This window comes from Phyllostomus hastatus, unplaced genomic scaffold, assembly GCF_019186645.2.
Source record: "Phyllostomus hastatus isolate PE091 unplaced genomic scaffold, TTU_PhHast_1.1 phas_contig_41, whole genome shotgun sequence".
In the NCBI taxonomy this organism is placed as follows: domain Eukaryota; kingdom Metazoa; phylum Chordata; class Mammalia; order Chiroptera; family Phyllostomidae; genus Phyllostomus; species Phyllostomus hastatus.
In genome coordinates this window covers 11,229,143-11,246,855 of record NW_025333876.1, presented here as the reverse complement: position 1 = coordinate 11,246,855, position 17,713 = coordinate 11,229,143, and the positions used below count along the sequence as shown (strand labels likewise).

General features: G+C 39.5%; 1 protein-coding gene across 3 annotated transcripts in view; it reads left to right on the top strand.

The window, feature by feature from the left end:
* IARS1 (isoleucyl-tRNA synthetase 1) overlaps positions 1-16,799 on the top strand; it is a 109,727-nt gene extending 92,928 nt beyond the window's left edge. For all 3 annotated transcript variants that reach the window (XM_045844731.1, XM_045844729.1, XM_045844730.1), the window contains 3 exons: positions 4,362-4,505; positions 9,888-10,040; positions 15,875-16,799. In XM_045844731.1, the coding sequence (XP_045700687.1) occupies positions 4,362-4,505; positions 9,888-10,040; positions 15,875-15,957 (380 nt within the window). In that variant the 3' untranslated portion in view covers positions 15,958-16,799. The remainder of the gene's footprint in view (positions 1-4,361; positions 4,506-9,887; positions 10,041-15,874) is intronic.
* Positions 16,800-17,713: the final 914 nt, after the last annotated feature.

The following is a 17,713-nucleotide window of genomic DNA, read 5'->3' as shown; positions in this document are numbered from 1 at the left end:
ATTAGGAGATGAAATCTCCCATCCTACTCTCTCACCCGTTATCCATGTGATAGGTTCTGGGCTTCAGGGACTTCCCTGGAGAGTTTTAACTTTCTTAAACATAGTACCTGTGTCTTGCTAAACCCATATTTTCAATAAGATAAGCCTAAATAATTTTTTTAATTGTAAGTACATTCTCTCCCACTGGCATGGGTTAAAATGTGAGATACAACCTGCCCACCCACTGCCCCAAAAATATATTTCAGTCTTTACTCACAGTACCACTGATCTTCTTTCTAAATAGGGTTGTTGCAGAGGTGGTTAAGGTAAAGTAAGGTGGGTCCCACTACAATATGACTGATGTCTTTATGAGAAGTTGGTGAAGACACAGAGGCACTGTGTGATGACAGGCATAGATTGCAATTATGCAGCTCAAGCCAAGAAACACATAAGATTGGTAGGGGCCTTCCTAAGCTGGGAAGAGAAAGGGAAGGATTCCCCCACAGGTGTCAGAGGAAGCAAGATCCTATTGATAGCTGGATTATAGACAGACATCTTGCCTCCAGAACTATTTGGTTTTTTAAGCCCTTTAGTTTATGGTTCTTATAGCAGCTGTAAGGAAACTGATACACTCTGAATGCTTATTTTCAGAAACTTTTAAATAGCCTAAAAGAGAACATTTAAATCGTCAATAACTGAAGGAATACCTGCTGAACCTCAACAGTAAACACCACAGTAAGATACTATTACTTGCCACCACATTGGCAAAAACTAGAAAAATTTCACAGCATTAAATGTTGTCAAGGGTATTGTGTAGTAGGAACTCACATTCACTGCTGGACTGTAAATGAATAGAACCACCATGAAAAATCATGCCATCCTGTCTGTTAGGGGCTGAAGAGGGAAGCAAAAGTAATATGAGAAAAACCCGGTATGTTAAAGGTATGGATGAGAGTGGTTAGTTGGAGCATCTGAGAAAAATCTCTGACCAGGATCCACCATGGGGTACCGATAAGTAAGTCAGTGGAAGGATTGGGTTTCCACCTGAAGTCACTGTAGGATGAGAAGTAGGCATAGTCAGGGACAGACTGGAACTCATCTGTCTAGCCACTGCTAATAGTGACAGTTCGGACCTGCAGAAGCTTTGCAAGAGAGTTGCTCATGTGCGTGGCCCAGAAGTTGGAAGAATGGAAGCCTGTGAAAGCTGAGTGGTGCCTGTGCACCTTTCTCTGGGAAACTTTTAGCTTAGCTAAGTTAGCAGAGTTAAATCTCAACAGTCCACCCCTTGTGGTATCTCCTCTGGCAGGCATCTATCCTGGCTGAGCAAGGCTGTGTTTTATTAAAACTTTATTTATATAAACAGGAAACCAGCCAGGAGCCATAGTCTCCATATCCTGGTTTAAAGCATGCATGGTATGTTGGAAGACAGTATCACAGCCCTGCCATCTGTAGGCACCCATGTGGTACTGAAACTGAGACTTCAGAAGGCTACTCCAGTGGTACCTCATCAAATTAAAAAGCTTCTGCACGGCTAAAGAAAACAGCATTAAAATGAAAAGAGAACCAACTATATGGGAAAACATTTGTCAATGATACCTCGGACAAGGGTTTGATCTCCAAAATATATAAAGAACTCACATGACTCCACTCCAGGAAGACAAAAAAACCCAATTAAAAAATGGGCAAAGGATCTGAACAGACACTTCTCCAAGGAGGACATACAGAGGGCCCAGAGACATATGAAAAGATGCTCAGCATCACTTGCCATCGGACAGATGCAAATTAAAACCACAATGAGATACCACTTCACACCATTCAGAATGGCCATCATAAACAAAGCAGCAAACAAGTGTTGGAGAGGATGTGGAGAAAAGGGAACTCTAGTGCACTGTTGGTGGGAATGAAGACTGGTGCAGCCAACGTGGAAAACAATATGGAATTTCCTCAGAAAACTAAAAATGGAACAGCCTTTTGACTCAGCAGTCCACTGCTAGGATTATATCCTAAGAACCCTGAAACACCAATTCTAAAGAACCTATGCACCCCAATGTTCATAGGAACACAATTTACAATAGCTAAGTGCTGGAAGCAACCTAAGTCCCTATCAGTAAATGAGTGGATCAAAAAACAATGGTACATTTACAGAATGGAATACTGCCAGCAGAAGGAAAGAAGGAGTCCCTACTCTTCACAACAGCATGGATGGAAGTGGAAAACATTATGCTAAATGAAATAAATAAACCAGGTGGTGAAAGAAAAATACCATATGATCTCACCTTTAACTGAAACATAATCAACAAAAGAAAAACACAGGCAAAATATAACCAGAGACATTGAAATTAAGAACAATCTGATAGTAACCAGAGGGGAGGTGGATGGGAGGAAGGGTTTTCAGGAACAACTATAAAGGACACATGGACAAAATCAAGGGTGGGAGGTGGAAGCAGGGGAGGGAGGTGTCTTTGGCTGTGGTGAGGGGGGTAGTTTTTGGAGGAGGGAATGCAGACAACTGTAATTGAACAATAAAATAATTTTTTAAAAAGCCACTCCATTGTTCTAGACCAGCTGCTTCTTGATGATGGGGAACATGGTATGGCCAGAGAATTCCCTGCATACACACACCTTGCCATATCTCAAGTTCTTTAGGCAGAAGCAATACTGTGTGAGGTGCTATAGTAGTAAATAGGATGTTCCCAAAGTCCACAGATGATGGGTTTGACAGAGCATTTCAGGCAACTAAGACTAACCCATACCCCAAATAAATGTCTATTCCAGTAAGAATAAAGTACTACATTTTCCATGATGGAAGTGGCCCAGTTACCAATCTGTCATCGGGTTCTCTACTCATCATCTGGCAATAAAGTGATATTGGGAGCTTAGTAATGGTCCTGCTATTGGTTGATGGGATATAGTGTACCAACTAGCAAAACCATTATTTACAGTGAAATCTGTGTTGCTAAACCCATGTGAAATCTACCTAGCCAGAATGGCCCCTTTATTCATCATTCCATTGGGAAAGAACAGGAGTGTTTGGGGAGAGGGTTAGACTGACCTCCACAAAACAGGTGACACTATCCACCTAATTTTTAGGATCCTCATACACAGTCTGCTTGTTTGCAGCAGTCTTTCTACATACCTTTGCCCTGACTTCCTTGTCACTAATTTTCAAGTTCTGTTCTTTCCAAGTCCCTGGTCATTCCCAATCAGTCAAATTATTAGCCACTGCCCATGAACTAGTATAGATCCATTCCTCTGGTCATCCCACCTGAGTAAAATAAACAGTCAGCTGCCCTGAATGAACTTGTGCCCACTAATTGTCTTCCTGTCAACACTGTTCATCAGGGCCACCCAGAGTGGGTGGGTGTGCAGGACTACAGTCATCTATTTGCGATAGTGCGGCACATTATGCAGAGCCACTCACACAAAACACTTGACATACTTTCTTTCACAGTCAACTGGTGAATCCTCAGGAAGCCATAGGTGTGGGTCAAGAGAGGAGCCCTTGTGACTCCAGGCTGGTCATGGGCATCCAACCACTAGGTAAAACGGGTCTTTGAGGGTGTTACCCAGTCTGGTTTCATACCCACCAGATCCATTCCCCGTCCTCAGTCACAGCCACTGCCTGTCACTCACCTATGTTTACGTTACTTAGCAGTGTTTAACTTTCTGTAAATAAAATTATATTGCACATGTTTTGTGTCTTGCTATTTTGCACATATGTTCTTGAGTCCAAAACCATGTTTTCTCACTATGATTATTATTCTTAGACACATGGGTCTTTTCATGGTGAAACCTGGGGTTCTCAGGAGAAAATTTTAAGAAAGCTACAATATAATATACAGTTGACCCTTGAAAAATGTGGGTTTTATGGATACTGATCCCCCCCCACCCCATCCCACACTTCTGGTCAAAAATCTCAATATAATTTGTGTAGTCAACCCTTCACCTCCACAGACTCAACCAACTATGGACCGAAAACAGTATTTTCCATCCAGTTGGGAATGCAAAAATACTGTTTTCAATCCCCAGATGCAAAACCTGCAAACACAAAAGGCTGACTGTATTTATTTTAAAATTTTTTTAATGTAAGTTGGCCTAGTTCAAACTCATGTTGTTCAAGAGTCAGCTATACAGGGAAAGAATGAAAGAGGGATAGAAGAGTTGGCCTGTATTTTAGATCGTAAATATGCCGTTTCACATCAATAACATTGTCTATTAATTGCATATTAATACAACCTGATTTTATAGTAAAGGCAGTGTCCTTTGATAAACACATGAAAAATATCACTGAAAATATGTATATGTGGTAGTTTAACAAATAAGAAAAAGTGAATGACTTCAGCTCTGAAAGAATAATATCTTGTTGCTATTGTTATTTTTAGAAATACAAAATCAAACCAACCTACTGAATCTCAGTGGGAAAACACTATGTGTGACTGCAGGATCAGCTCCCTCTCTGATTGACAGTCCTAGTACTCTTCCCTGTCAGTATATCAACCTACAGCTCCTGAACACACACCCACAAGGTACGTGCCTCCCCTAGCTATGTGAATTGCTATGTGAATTACCGTGTAATTACTATGTACCTATGTGAATTACACCCTCCTCAGGTGAATTGTGGGGTTTTGGGCAGTAAGGTTTACTTTAATGTTCAACCTCTCTCACTTCTGTGGATTTTTCACTTTGGCTTTAATGTAGTAATATAAGTGTAGATTCCCACCCTGCTTTAGGGTGCACACACAGGTTTATTTCTTTTGGTATATCTATGTAGAAACAAATTCATCCATCTGACATGTTAAAGAAATGATATAAACTGGTTACGTAAAAATTAGAGCTAAATGAAGCTAAATTATTTAAATGCCAAAACATTTTAATTTAGCTTTTTTGGGGAAATTATTTTTATTAATTGATTTTTTAGAAGGTGGGGGAGGAGAGCCACCAGTTTGTTGTTTCACTTTTCTTTATTTAAATTTTGAATATTTTGTTATTTTGTTACTGTTAAACCAGTTTTCCCCTTTAGTCTGCCTCCACCCAGCCCTCCCTCTGCTCCAGAGTCATTCCCTATCCTGTTGATCATACCCATTGGTCGTTCACACATGGCCCTTGATTAGTCCCTTCCCCGTTCTTTCCACCTTGATGGTCCTTCCCCCTCCTCCCTGGTCACTGTTAGTGTTCTATTTTTCCATGCCTCTGGTTCTATTTTGTGCATTAGTTTATTTTGTTCATTAGCTTCCTCTTATAAGTGATATCATATGGTATTTGTCTTTCACCAAATGGCTTATTTCGCTTATCATAATATTCTCCAGTTCTATCCACTCTGCCAGGAAGGGTAGGAGCTCCTTTATTCTCTGCTGTGTAGTATTTCATTGTGTAAATGTATCACCGTTTTTTGATCCACTCAATTACTGATGGGCACTTGGGCTGTTTCTAGCGCTTGGCCATTATAAATAGGGCCTCTGTGAACATAGGGCACTATTTATAAGTTCTTTTCAATTGCTGTTTAAGGATATTTAGGATATATTCCTAGCGGTGGCATTGTTGGGTCAAACAGTAGTTCTTTTTTTTTTTTTTTTTTTTTGAGGAAATTCCATACTCTTTTCTACAGTGGTCACACCAGTCTCCATTCCCACCAACACTGCAATAGGGTTTCCTTTTTTCCACATCCTGACTGGCACTTATTTGTTGATTTAATAATGAACACCATTCTGACAGGTTTGAGGTGGTATCTCATTGTGGTTTTAATTTGCATCCCTCTAATTGCTAGTGGTGTTGGACATTTTTTCATATGTCTGTGGGTAATTTCCTTCACCAAGTTAAGAAAGTTTTCTGTCATTATCTTTTTAAGTAAGTTTTCTATCCCTTGCTCCTCTTCTTTTCCTTCCGGTATCCCTGTGATACAGGTATTGTTACGTTTCATTGTTACCCTACAGTTCCCTTAAGCTATCTTCTGTCTTTTTGTGTCTTTCTTCATTTTGTTGCTCTGTTGTAGTGTTTTTCTCTACCTTGACCTCCAACTCTGATTCAATCCTCTGCTTCATCTAGCCTACTTTTAATTCCTTCTAGTGTATTCTTCATTTCAGATACTGTATTCATTTTCTCCTGGCTCTTATTGATAGTTTCTATGCTTTTTTTTATGCTGATATAGTTTTTCTATGCTTTTTTTATGCTAATATAGAACTTATATAGTTAGTTATACAAGTTCTTTGTAGCTTCCATAGTGTTTCTTGTAGTTCTCAGTGAGCTACTTTAGCATCTTTATAACCATTATTTTGAACTGTATGTCTGTTAGATCACTTGCTTCAATTTCATATAGTAGTCTTTGTGGGGATTCCTGATTTTTATTTCAGTTGGCATGTTTCTTTTTCTCCCCATTTTAGGTGACTCTTCTTGTTTGTTTCTGCACATTAGATTGATCTGCTTTGACTCCTTGTCTTTGTGGGGTACTGTTCTATGGTAGGAGACTTTGGGACTCAGTGGTACAGTCTCCTTGACCTCCTGAGCTGGAAATTCTTTGGATGTCCTTTATGCCATTTATTTGGGCTCCCTTGGTGTACCTGGGTTTGGGTCATTGTTGTGTTATTTGGTGGGTATTTCCCTCTGGTTGGCTGGCTGGCTGGCTGAGAGGCACACTGCCTACCATGTCTTATATGCTGTTACACAGGTGCTGCCAGAACAAAACAAAACAACCCAGGATACAAAACTCACACCTGCAAAAATAACCTCACCCACAACCACACTATCATCAGTATACAAGCAAATATTAATAAAGGTATAAGGATATTAAGACTATCATTTAAAAAAATAGGAGATGACTAAGTGAAAGAAAAATTATTTTGAGAGGGTAGAAGGAGTAGAAATAATAAGACTAGGAAATAGAAACAAGGCAAAGAAAGCAAGAAAATAAAATTTACAATGTAAATTTAAAAGGGGGTAAAGAAGGTAAAATGGATTAAGAAAAGAGGAGTATAGTATGAGGTTTCTAAAAACAATTTGTTTAATAGTGACTAGGAACCAAAATAGAAGAAAAGGTTCACCACAACAATATCCACCACAAATGAGGAAAGATTGATACAGGTGGAATGGGAATAAGATGGGGAAAAGGGAAAGAAAAAAAAAGCTTATGAGATATCTAAAGGAAAGAAAAGTGATTTTGACAGGTTAAAGGGCAAAGAAATACAAGTGAGGATTGAACACCAGGCTGAGAGGGGAAAAGTAAACTTTAAAACAAAAAAAGGTAAGAGCAGGAGGAAGGTAAAATTGAATAGATGAGGGGAATGAGAAAATTTGAGATTTTAAATATAAAAGTAGTTAAGGTCTAGGAATGAAATTGAAAAAATGCAGCAACCACTGTATCAAAATCCAATCTGCAAAGATTTGTAATGGTGGAAAGAGAATAAAGGTATTTTAAGAACAGGAAAAAAGAATATGAGATGCCTAGTGACATGAAAATGGTTTTGAGAGGCTGGAGATAGGAGAAATAATAAGAGTGCAGACTAGAAACCAGTTGTAGCAAGAGGGAAAATAAAATTTAAAACTGAGAAGAGGAAGGAAGAAGACAGAATGGAGTAAGAGAAGGGAGGTACAAATTAAGAGATTTGAAATAAAATAAAATTTTTTAAAAATAGTGAAATTATAGGAACAAACTTGAAGGACAAATAATGAATATTAAAAAGCAGTGCAGGAGAGAGAATACTGCCAATAATCAATAAGACTACAGTGCAGTTCATCTCAGCAGAGCCCTGTGTTTGCTACTGTCTTCTCTTTCTGGATCTGCTCCTGGTAATGTTTGATGGTGTCCTAGTCTCTGACCCTAGGCAACCTGTTTGCCACTACAAGCAATCCACAGTCTGTGGCTCTTTCCTTCAGGCTTGGGTGGCACCAGTGTCCTGCCCTATAAGCTTTCCATCAGCACAGGGCCCAGGAGTGGTTCATTTATGGCCTGAGAGGACTGCCAGTACCTCCTCCACCTGGTTCCAGAGGGGACCTCTGGTAGGAACCCTGGGTCACCCCCAGGGGGTGCTGTTCATTCTTCAGGGAAGATGGTGGGAGTGTTTCCCTGCCCCTTCACCATGTCTTGGTCTGTCCCATATTCTTTCCGATAATGTATGGTTTCTGGTAAGTTAGCTGTCCATTTCTTGTAAGGGGTCAATATGTGTAAAGGAGGCAACTCTTTTCTGTTTGGTGCAGACAGCAGCCCTAAGAACTGAAGCAAAGTGGGGCCCTGAACACATCTTGTGCCTATCTCTAATCTCTCTGCTGTGCTGATTTCACTTGATCAGGGCTGGAGGAACAGTGTAGCTTGTAGAGTCTGGTAGAAAGGCTTCTTTCAGATCTATTCTTACGCCCACCCCCGCCGCCATGGATGTGCATCCAGCTAGGGGCTCCTGAGCTTGGCCTTAACTTGGCCTTGATCCATAAAGCCTGTAATCCCATGGGTGGGGGTTGGGTAGACCTGCTCTGCTGCAGCAAGTCTCAGGTGTTCAGCTCTTGGCTGTCTTGTCCCCAGTCTGCCCCTCTTGCAGCAGACCTGGGCCGAACTCCCTATTCTGTACAGTTCCCTGCTCACCAGCTGTTTTTGGTTGGGTTCCATAGTCACTTTAGCGTGATAGTATCACTCTGATTTCTTTGTTCACAGAGACGCTGTGCACAGCTGCAAACACAAGGTCCTGCCTCAGGTCCTCTTTTCAGAGAGTTTCTGTGTGGCCCCCACACAACAGCACCCACAGCAGCACCAAGTCCTGGGGGACTTGTTTTCCACACACCTCCCAACTCCCCAAAAAGCACAAAATCTCTCTCAGGGATGACCACAGCTCTGCTACTGCCTTGACAGTTTTAACGTTTCTCTCTGGATCTCTTCTGGACAGTGATGGCAGGGTGCTCTCACTGCTTCCTCTAAGTGCATCTCAACCTCAGGCAGGCCTGCTCCCACTGCAATGCCTCTGGAGCCAGCCCACCCTGGCTGTCTCTCTCAGCCCCTTGGAAGTCAAGGCTCCTGAGTCAGATTCTAGTAGCGCAGTTACCATGGTGCCTAGGGCCCAGGATGCAACAGTCTCCTCCCCAGTAAGTCGCAGTCTATGGATCCTGGCTGAGGTGTGGGCATTCTGGAAGCTTCTTCCCAAAGAGGCTATTTTGCATTCCCCAAAATGTCTCCCACACCAAATCTCTACAGCTGGAAGTACCAGACTGGGCAACAACTCTAGCAGCTGCTCTGCCAGGAGAGCCCAGGCTGCCCACTCCTGTGTGCCCTGCAGACAGGCAGGCTCTTGCCCACTAACACACTAATCTGTGTACACACTCACGCACGCTCTCACTCACTCTCAGCCAGTGGAGTTCTGAGGGGATTGCTCTGCAATTTAGATGTAAGACCGGTCTGGGTCTGGGAGCAAGTGGATGGAGCTTCTAGCTACTCCGCACACGTTAGATCCTGTTGTTTCACGTTTTTTGCAATCATTGGTTACCTCTTGTATGTGTGCTGACAAGGGATCTATCCCACAACTTTGATGTGTAGGGACAACACTAATCAACTGAGCTTCCTGGGCAGGGCTCTTGAAAAATGTTTCTAAAACTGTTATTTTTGTTTCCTGTTATTTTGGTGTTCTCATCATACACATTTGTTAGTGGAGTCTTCAGGCTCTTCATTGGAGTGTTTACTGATTATTTCTTTCCCACGCTGTGGTTGTTCTCTACTGGTTGAGTCTTCTTTTACTCCTTTCCCTTTTCCTTTGTGAGATGTTTAAGACTCTTTCTCTTTCTGCAAACTGTACAGCTGTCCCGCTCTAGCTCTTTTACTTACCTCTGACTCTGCAAGCCAGCATCAGTCACTGCTCCCATTAGGAATCCATTAGCTAGATGGTGTGAATTCTTGAGATTTAATCCAATTTGTTTGTTGTTGTTGTTGTTTTCTGCAGAGTGTTTACTGGGAACAGTGGGTACTCTCCTGCTTGAAAACCCATTCGGACAGAATGGACTCACCTATGAAGGTCTTCTGTATGAAGCAGCCAAGGTGTTTGGCCTTCGCAACAAGAAGTTAAAGCTATTCCAGGATGAGACTCAAATGAATGGTGAGGAGATTGTAGAACATACTACATTTTTTTTTATTTTTTCTTTTGCTAAAAATAGGTGTGATACCAGTAACCAATTATAGATTAAATGTAGGAGATAATACTATTACCTCTTTTTGTCCTCTTTCTCCAGAAGTTCACCATAATACAATGTTAAAAAAATATTTAAGAGGATGATTGCCTTTTGCTTTTGAGATAATCTAAAAATTATATTGGTGTGTTATTAAAAATACAGGTTGAGGCAAAATTAGGTTTGCAGTTGTGAGTACACAAAATAGTTTACTTATTTATTAATTATGGTATTATTTTCCATATGAACAAGTGTAAACCTATTTTGTCCTGTGCATGCTTCTAGGAAAATTAGCGTGTTTGCTGATTCTAAATTGTTCTCTTCCCCTAGAGTCAAAATGATCACATTATTGTCAAATAACAGTGTGAGGGAATCCTATAAGTGACTTTGTCCCTCCTCCTTTACAGCTTATAAAGCAGGTTTAAATGCATTTTCTCAATGAGTTGGATCAGAATGAATAGCTAGGTCATCAGTCAACATATTTACCACCTAATAATTCAGAAAACAGAGGCTCAGGATGATTGGCTTTGCAGAACACACAGGCTAGTGTCTTCAAGGACATACATGTTTTCTCTATCTCTCACACTTCTCTTTACATCATCCACTTCTGCACTACTGCTTCTCTGTCTATGCCGACAACTTCTCTATTGACATCTTACCGTCCCTTCTAAGTCTGATCTGTAACCCCTTAACATTAGACATTGTTTCCTTGAAAAGGTTACAGTGGGATATGGCTTTGTTTTGTTTTTTTGTTGTTTGCTTAATAACTATTCTTGTCATCCCAACTCAAAACTTTTTACCATTCCATCTTTTAATTTATATAGCCGTATAGCCTGAGATTTATTAGACTTTCTGAATCAGGATTTGTGTTGTGTCTTCTAGCATTGGTGGAAAACTGGCAGACATTATCTTTGCCTCTTATCTTTGATCTTTCTGCAGATTGAATATAATGTGCCTAGGTTTAGATTTTTTGGTATAAGGCATTCTTCATTTCTGTTGCGTTGTTTTGATTTCTAAAATTTCCTTTTAATTCTTTCTTAGTCTCTATTTGCTTACATTGCCCATCTCATCTTGCACGTTATCCACTCTTTTCATTAGAGTCCTAACATGTTAATTCTATTTATTTTAAATTCCCAGTCTGCTAATGGCAGAGTGATGTTTGCTTTGTCTCTTCCTACTGTTTTTCTGTTGGTAGTGGTGGTGTTGGGTTTGTTTTGTGGGGTGTTTCTTTTTTTTTTAGTTTGGGGTTTTTGTTTTGGGGGGGGGTTGTGTTTTTTTTTTTTATCTTAGAATGCCTGGGTGTGTTTGTTGATTGTTCAACATAATGTACTAGGGAAATAGAACTGGCTTAAATGGGACCTTTGCCGTTCTTTCATTGGTAATCTAGTTGATCATACAGGAGGTCACATAATGTCTTGGTAAGATATGGAAGGAGGTGGAGTGGAAGGTCTTCTAGAGTTTCATTGTTATAGCTCAGTCTTTAGTGGGAATGTGACCTGGGGACCTTCACAGATGTTCCTCTGCTTTTTAATTTTCTTTTTTCTTAAAGTGAGAAAGGAAGGCTCTAAGGGGCTAGGGTTGGGTATTTTCCTTCCCCTGAGTAAATTAGATTCTGCTTAAAAGAATAAAAGTTCAAAAACTATTACTGCCTAGGAAGGTCTTCAGCTATTTTGCCAGGATTCTTTTCTGCAACTCTTACACCTTTTTTCCCCCCTCATTTTCTTCATTCAGTGACATTTTTGTGTTTAGTTGATTCTTTATAGTATACTCTTTTGATTTTCCTTTGACTTCCTTTAGTGTGTTTTTTTAGGTATTTTCTTAGTGTTAACCACAGGGGTTACAACTAACATTCTAATTTATAACCTAGTTTCAATTGATACCAGTTTTACTTTTAATAGCTTACAAAAATTCTGCTCGTATTCAGCTCTGCCCCCATTATATTCTTGTCAGAAAATACACTATACATAAATATAAATGTAATATTAATTGTTTTATGTACTTTTTTTTTAAAGATTTTATTTATTTTGAGAGAGAGAGAGAGAGAGAGAGAGAGAGAAACATACATCAATGTGCGGTTGCTGGGGGTTATGGCCTGCAACCCAGGAATATACCCTGGCTGGGAATCGAACCTGGGACACTTTGGTTCCCAGCCCGCACTCAATCCACTGAGCTACGCCAGCCAGGGCTATGTACTTATTTTTTAAATCATGTAGAAAACAGAAAGCTGCCCTGGCTGGTGTGGCTCAGTGGATTGAGCACCAGCCTGCAGATCCAAAGGTCACCAGTTTGATTCCCAGTCAGAGCACATGCCTGGGTTGTGGACCAGGTCCCCATTTGGGGCCTGTGAGAGGCAAACAACCTATCAATGTATCTCTCAAACAGCAATGTTTCTCTCCCTCTCTCTCCCTCCCTTCCCCTCTCTAAAATAAATAAAACTTTTTAAAAAAGAAAACAAAGCAGAGTTACAAATCAACAATGCCATAACCATACAACTGTGAGTCACTGTGTAGCATCCTTGCATTTCAAATAGAAGAACTTCCTTTATCATTTTGGGGGGCACATTTAGTAATAAAGAACTTACTCAGCTTTTCTTTATATGGGAATGTTTTAACTAGTCTTTAATTTTGAAGAATATGTTTGCCAGATAGAGATTTCTGTGTTGATAGTTTTTCAGCACTTTAAATGTGTTATCCCATTGCTTTCTGGCTTCCATGGTTTCTGATTAGCAATTGGCTATTAATCTTATTGAATATTCCTGTTATATTGCTTCTCTTTTATTGTTTTTACTATTTGGTCATTATTTCTTCAAATGTTCTTTTTTTTTCCTCCTTCTGAAACTCGAATAATGTGTATGTTTTAGTCCACTTGACTGGATGATTTCAAATGTCCTATGTTCAAAATCACTGATTCTTCTGCCTGCTCAAATATGTTTAGTCCCTCTAGTGAATTTATTTCAGTAGTTATTCTCAACTCCAGAGTCTGTATTTAGTTATTTTCTATAATTTCTCTATTGATTTTTTTAAGATTTTTTATTTATTTATTTTTAGGGAGGGAGGGAGAGGGAGGGAGGGAGGGAGACAGAGAGAGACAGAGAGAGAGACAGAGAGAGAGACATCAATGTGCGGTTGCTGGGGGCCATGGCCTGCAACCTAGGCATGTGCCCTGACTGGAAATCGAACCTGCGATGCCTGGTTTGCAGCCCGCACTCAATCCACTGAGCTACACCAGCCAGAGCTCTATTGATGTTTTTGAATTGTTGATGCATTGTTTTCTTGGATTTCTTTAATTCTTTGTGGTTTCTGTTGGCCTTTCCATTAGTTCATTGTTTTCCATATAAGAGCGTTTGTATGTTCAAATACTTGTGCTTTAAATAAAGCACAGCTATTGTCAATTATTTTTTTTCTCTGAATGAACTATAACATTCCTGTTTCTTTGTATGCCTTGGGATATTTTTGTTGTTGAAAACTAGACATTTGAATACTGTATTGTGATAACTCTGGAAATCAGGTTCGCCTCCTCACAAGGGTTTGCTTATTTCTGATTTTTGAAAGCTGTAATTGTTCATTTGTTTTATGACTTTGCCAAACTTACGCGCTCACACTCCCCAAGACTATATTCCTTGTTATGTGTAGTCACTGAAGTCTGTTCCTTTAGCTTATATTCTACTACTGTTTGACAGAGATTTTCTTGACTTCCAGGAGCTAAAAGCTTAAAAACAAAATACCCACCTCTCCCAGTTTTGGGGGATCAGCTTGTGCTAGGGTACTCATTCATCACAGCCAGGCTAATTACAACCCTGCCTCAGCCTTCAATTTATGTTTTCACTGAGCCTGGAGAACAGCCAGATTTGGCCAGAAAAGCCTTTTACCTTTTTCAGAATTGAAAGCTTTGGCTCTTCTTAGGTCTCTACTCTGTATACATCCTGGCCAAGGTGTACATGTGGCTTTCTCAAGTTACCCAAGATATATGGGCAACATTTAATGCCCGAATTATCCAAAGAAACTGTCTCCTGCTTCTTCTCCCACTCCTAAGCAGTATGTTTCAATAATAATTTTTTGTTACACATAGCTATGGGCTTTTTTTGTTTGCCTTTCAATGTTTTTAAGCAATACCTACAACTTTCTGCCCTGAGTTAGTTCCAAGTTAGGCAAAACACGGAGAAGCCTCTTATGTAAGTTCTTCAGATAGCCCCCAGACATGTTAGAACAAACGTGGTATCTTTTTTCTCTTTTGCTTCTAGAAATAGGTGCTAGGGTCTCACACTGGGAACACTGGCTGCTGTCTTCAAGCCCACTGCCAAGCTAAGAGGGAGCTTGACACACATGCTTGTTTCTCGTGCATTTTCACGTGTATTCTCGTGTATTTCTCCTCTGAAAATTATTTTTCATGAAATATTAATATTTTGATAAATTAGAAGGATGACATAATGCTTACGGTTTGAAAAACTCACTGATGCCATTTTGATTTGTCCACTAGATTCTAAACATCATCTTTAGATCCTGAAGTTATCTATTAAGGAAGCAACTTCACGGTATTTTTGTACTGAGAATTTTTACTAGGATAAGAGCTATTTTTAGGAAAAGTTGATCCTTCCCCTTGAATTCAGAGCTGACTAACTGCAAAAGTGTCCTAAAGCAGGCAAAGAACTTTTTAAATATTTTTTCTCTCTTTGAGTTTTTATGTATTCATTGTTAATCAGTAGTGTTTGTGTTATACTTTGTATATTTAAATTTTTTATCTTTGGCCGTACTGGCTCATATACCCTGACATGAGCCCTTTATTTATTTTTTTTTAATTATTTTCTGATATTGTAAGGTGTGTCCTAGGCTTACCATGTACTCTTCCCTAGATTTGGGAATAGCTGTTCTTCACCTTGTTATAGGAAGTTAATATTTAGAAGCCACAAATCTGGGCCACTGGCTTAATTTTGCTCCTCGGCCTTTTCTGTAGATAGAGGAAATATCTTGTGGAGTGGTATGAAGGGAGGGGGTATGGGACATTTTGACAAATACCCAGAGTTAGTAGGTTGAGGGCACAGTCCTTCAAAACTTTAAACCAGGACTTGAACCCCAGCTGTAACAAGTTAGGGTTCAACTACAAACTCAGGGAGGGGTTCACACAAGACCACTGTCACTTCTGGCACCGAGTACAAGTTCAGAGGATTTCCCAAAACCACTCTCAGGTTTAATAATTTACTAGCAGGTTTCACAGAACTACATTTATTATAGGACAAGGATAAAACCTTAAACCAAGCCCAGGAATAGATGTGCAGGGCCAAATATGGGAGGGGTCCAAACACAGAGTTTCAGTTGTCCTCTCCCCAAGATTCATGGACAGTGTTACCTCCTCCTGGCACCAATGCATGTCGGTATGTACAGTTTATTACCACCCAGAGAAGCTCACCTGAGCCTTGGTGTGCAGGGCTGGTCTTGAGCCTTTATTACATAGGCATGCTTGATTCATTGCCCACATGTTGAGCCTACTCTTGCCCTGAATCATATGGTTGGTCTTTCTGGTATGGTCACTTCCACCCTAAGTCATCTGTTTAGCATAAACTATCAGGTGTGGTCAAGGACCCACCATGACTAACAACACACATGACTTTCTCAGAAAGTTCTATGGGTTTAGAAGTTCCCCAGGAACTGGGACAAAGGTCAGACCTCTGTTTGGGTTGAGGCCAAACTCATTACTTTTTAGGCAGTTAACATTTTTAAAATATGCAGAATAGGTAGAAAACTTATTTCTTTTTCTTCTTTTATTCTAGAAATTACAGAAAAAATCCCCATGAAGACTTTGAACATGAAGACTGTGTATGTTTCTATATTTCCCACATCATCTGACTTCTAACATTTTGTTATCAATGAGGTTCAGTTAACCTTTCCCTGGCATGTATCTGTCCCTGCACACATATACACACATATATACATGTAAACAGACATGTATTGAAGATATTTCTTTCAGGTACATGGGTATAATATGCTGCTTTTGGCCTAAATTAGAAGTGGGATTGATTCATCGTGTAGCCTGAGACCTATACAGTCGTGTTGGGAGAAGGTTACAATGTTGTTACCTCAGCACTAGAGTTATTTCCATACTTGAATTCTTAATTATATTATAGAGGGTAGAAGTGATTAAAATGGCATAATGTATGTCATTCTGTGGTCTTTTAAAGCTTGTTGAAAGAATGAATAAATATCTGTATTTTCCTGGGGAATTTCATGGAATATTTTGTTCCACTAAAACAACAACAAAAAATTTTTCTCTCAAATGATAAATGGATTAAAAGTAATTTATTCTCCCATACTTTAATGAAACTTGAAACTTATTGTCTTCAAAGAACACAAAAACTTAATGGTGACTTCTATATTAAAACAGTGGACTGAACATCTGATTTTACTTCTGCCCAAAATCCTGTGTGTAACAGAAGCAGCAACCAAGACAAAATTAAATGTGCAAGATTTACTGGGGGAAACATACATGAAAAATAAAGGGGAAAGGGAGCAAGTATAGGTAGAGGGAACCTTCAAACTGTAATTTAGGTCTGGCACCTGTGAAAAGTTAAGAGGGAAAAAAGAAAATTAATTAGAAAAAGCCAAGACTGCTGTGCAACTCTCAGAAAATCTTGATCAGGCCAAAGTCCCCAGGCAAGGATCCAAAAATAAAATAAAGAGTTTAGAGTTTGGTAGAAATAACTTGTCTTTGTATTCCTGCATCATTTATTCCATGGCTTGGAGCAACCCAGGATGGGCATGCTTTCAGCATAGATCTCTCAGTGGATCTGAAAGTGTAGTAACTGGAAGCTGTTAACCAGCTATGCTCCTTACATCAGATTTTCCTGAAGGGAGATCTGAATTGTGTGACTCTGGCTGCTACAATAACTATTCAAATGCACAAATGTGGAATAAACAAAACAGAAAGTAAGTGTTGGCAAGGATGCAGAGAAATTGTACCTTTATGCACTGTTGGTGGAAATATAAAATGTTGGCAGTGGGAATGTAAAATGTTGCATTCACTGTGGAAAACAATGTGGAGATTCCTCAAAAAAATAAAAATAGAAGTGTCGTATGATCCAATAGTCCCACTTGGGCATATTTTCCAAAGAATTGAAGGCAGGCTTTTGAAGAGATTATTTGCAGACGCAGATTCATTGCAGTATCATTCATAACATCGAAGAGGTGGAGCAAATATGGAATATACATAAATTTAATAGTATCAGTTCATTGAAATCACAAAAAGAATGAATGCTGTATGAAGTACCTAGAGTAGTCAAACTCATTGAAACAAAATACAATGGTGGTTGCAAGGAGCTGTAGGTAGACAGAAATGGGCGGGAGGAGTGTTAAAATGGAATAGTTGTTTTGCAGGTGGAGGAAGTTCTAGAAGTCATTGGCACAAAAGATGAATATAGTTAATGCTACTAAACTGTATGCTTAAAAAATGGTTAACTTATTTTTATGTAATTTTTAGCACAATTTTTGCTTTCTTTTTTTGTCAAGGGAACAAAAGGCAACCTGAAATAGAAAAATTTGAAAAACAACAGCAAAAACTTAGTATTGGATTAAAATACAAAATATGGTATTGTTCTCCACGCATATTCTTATCT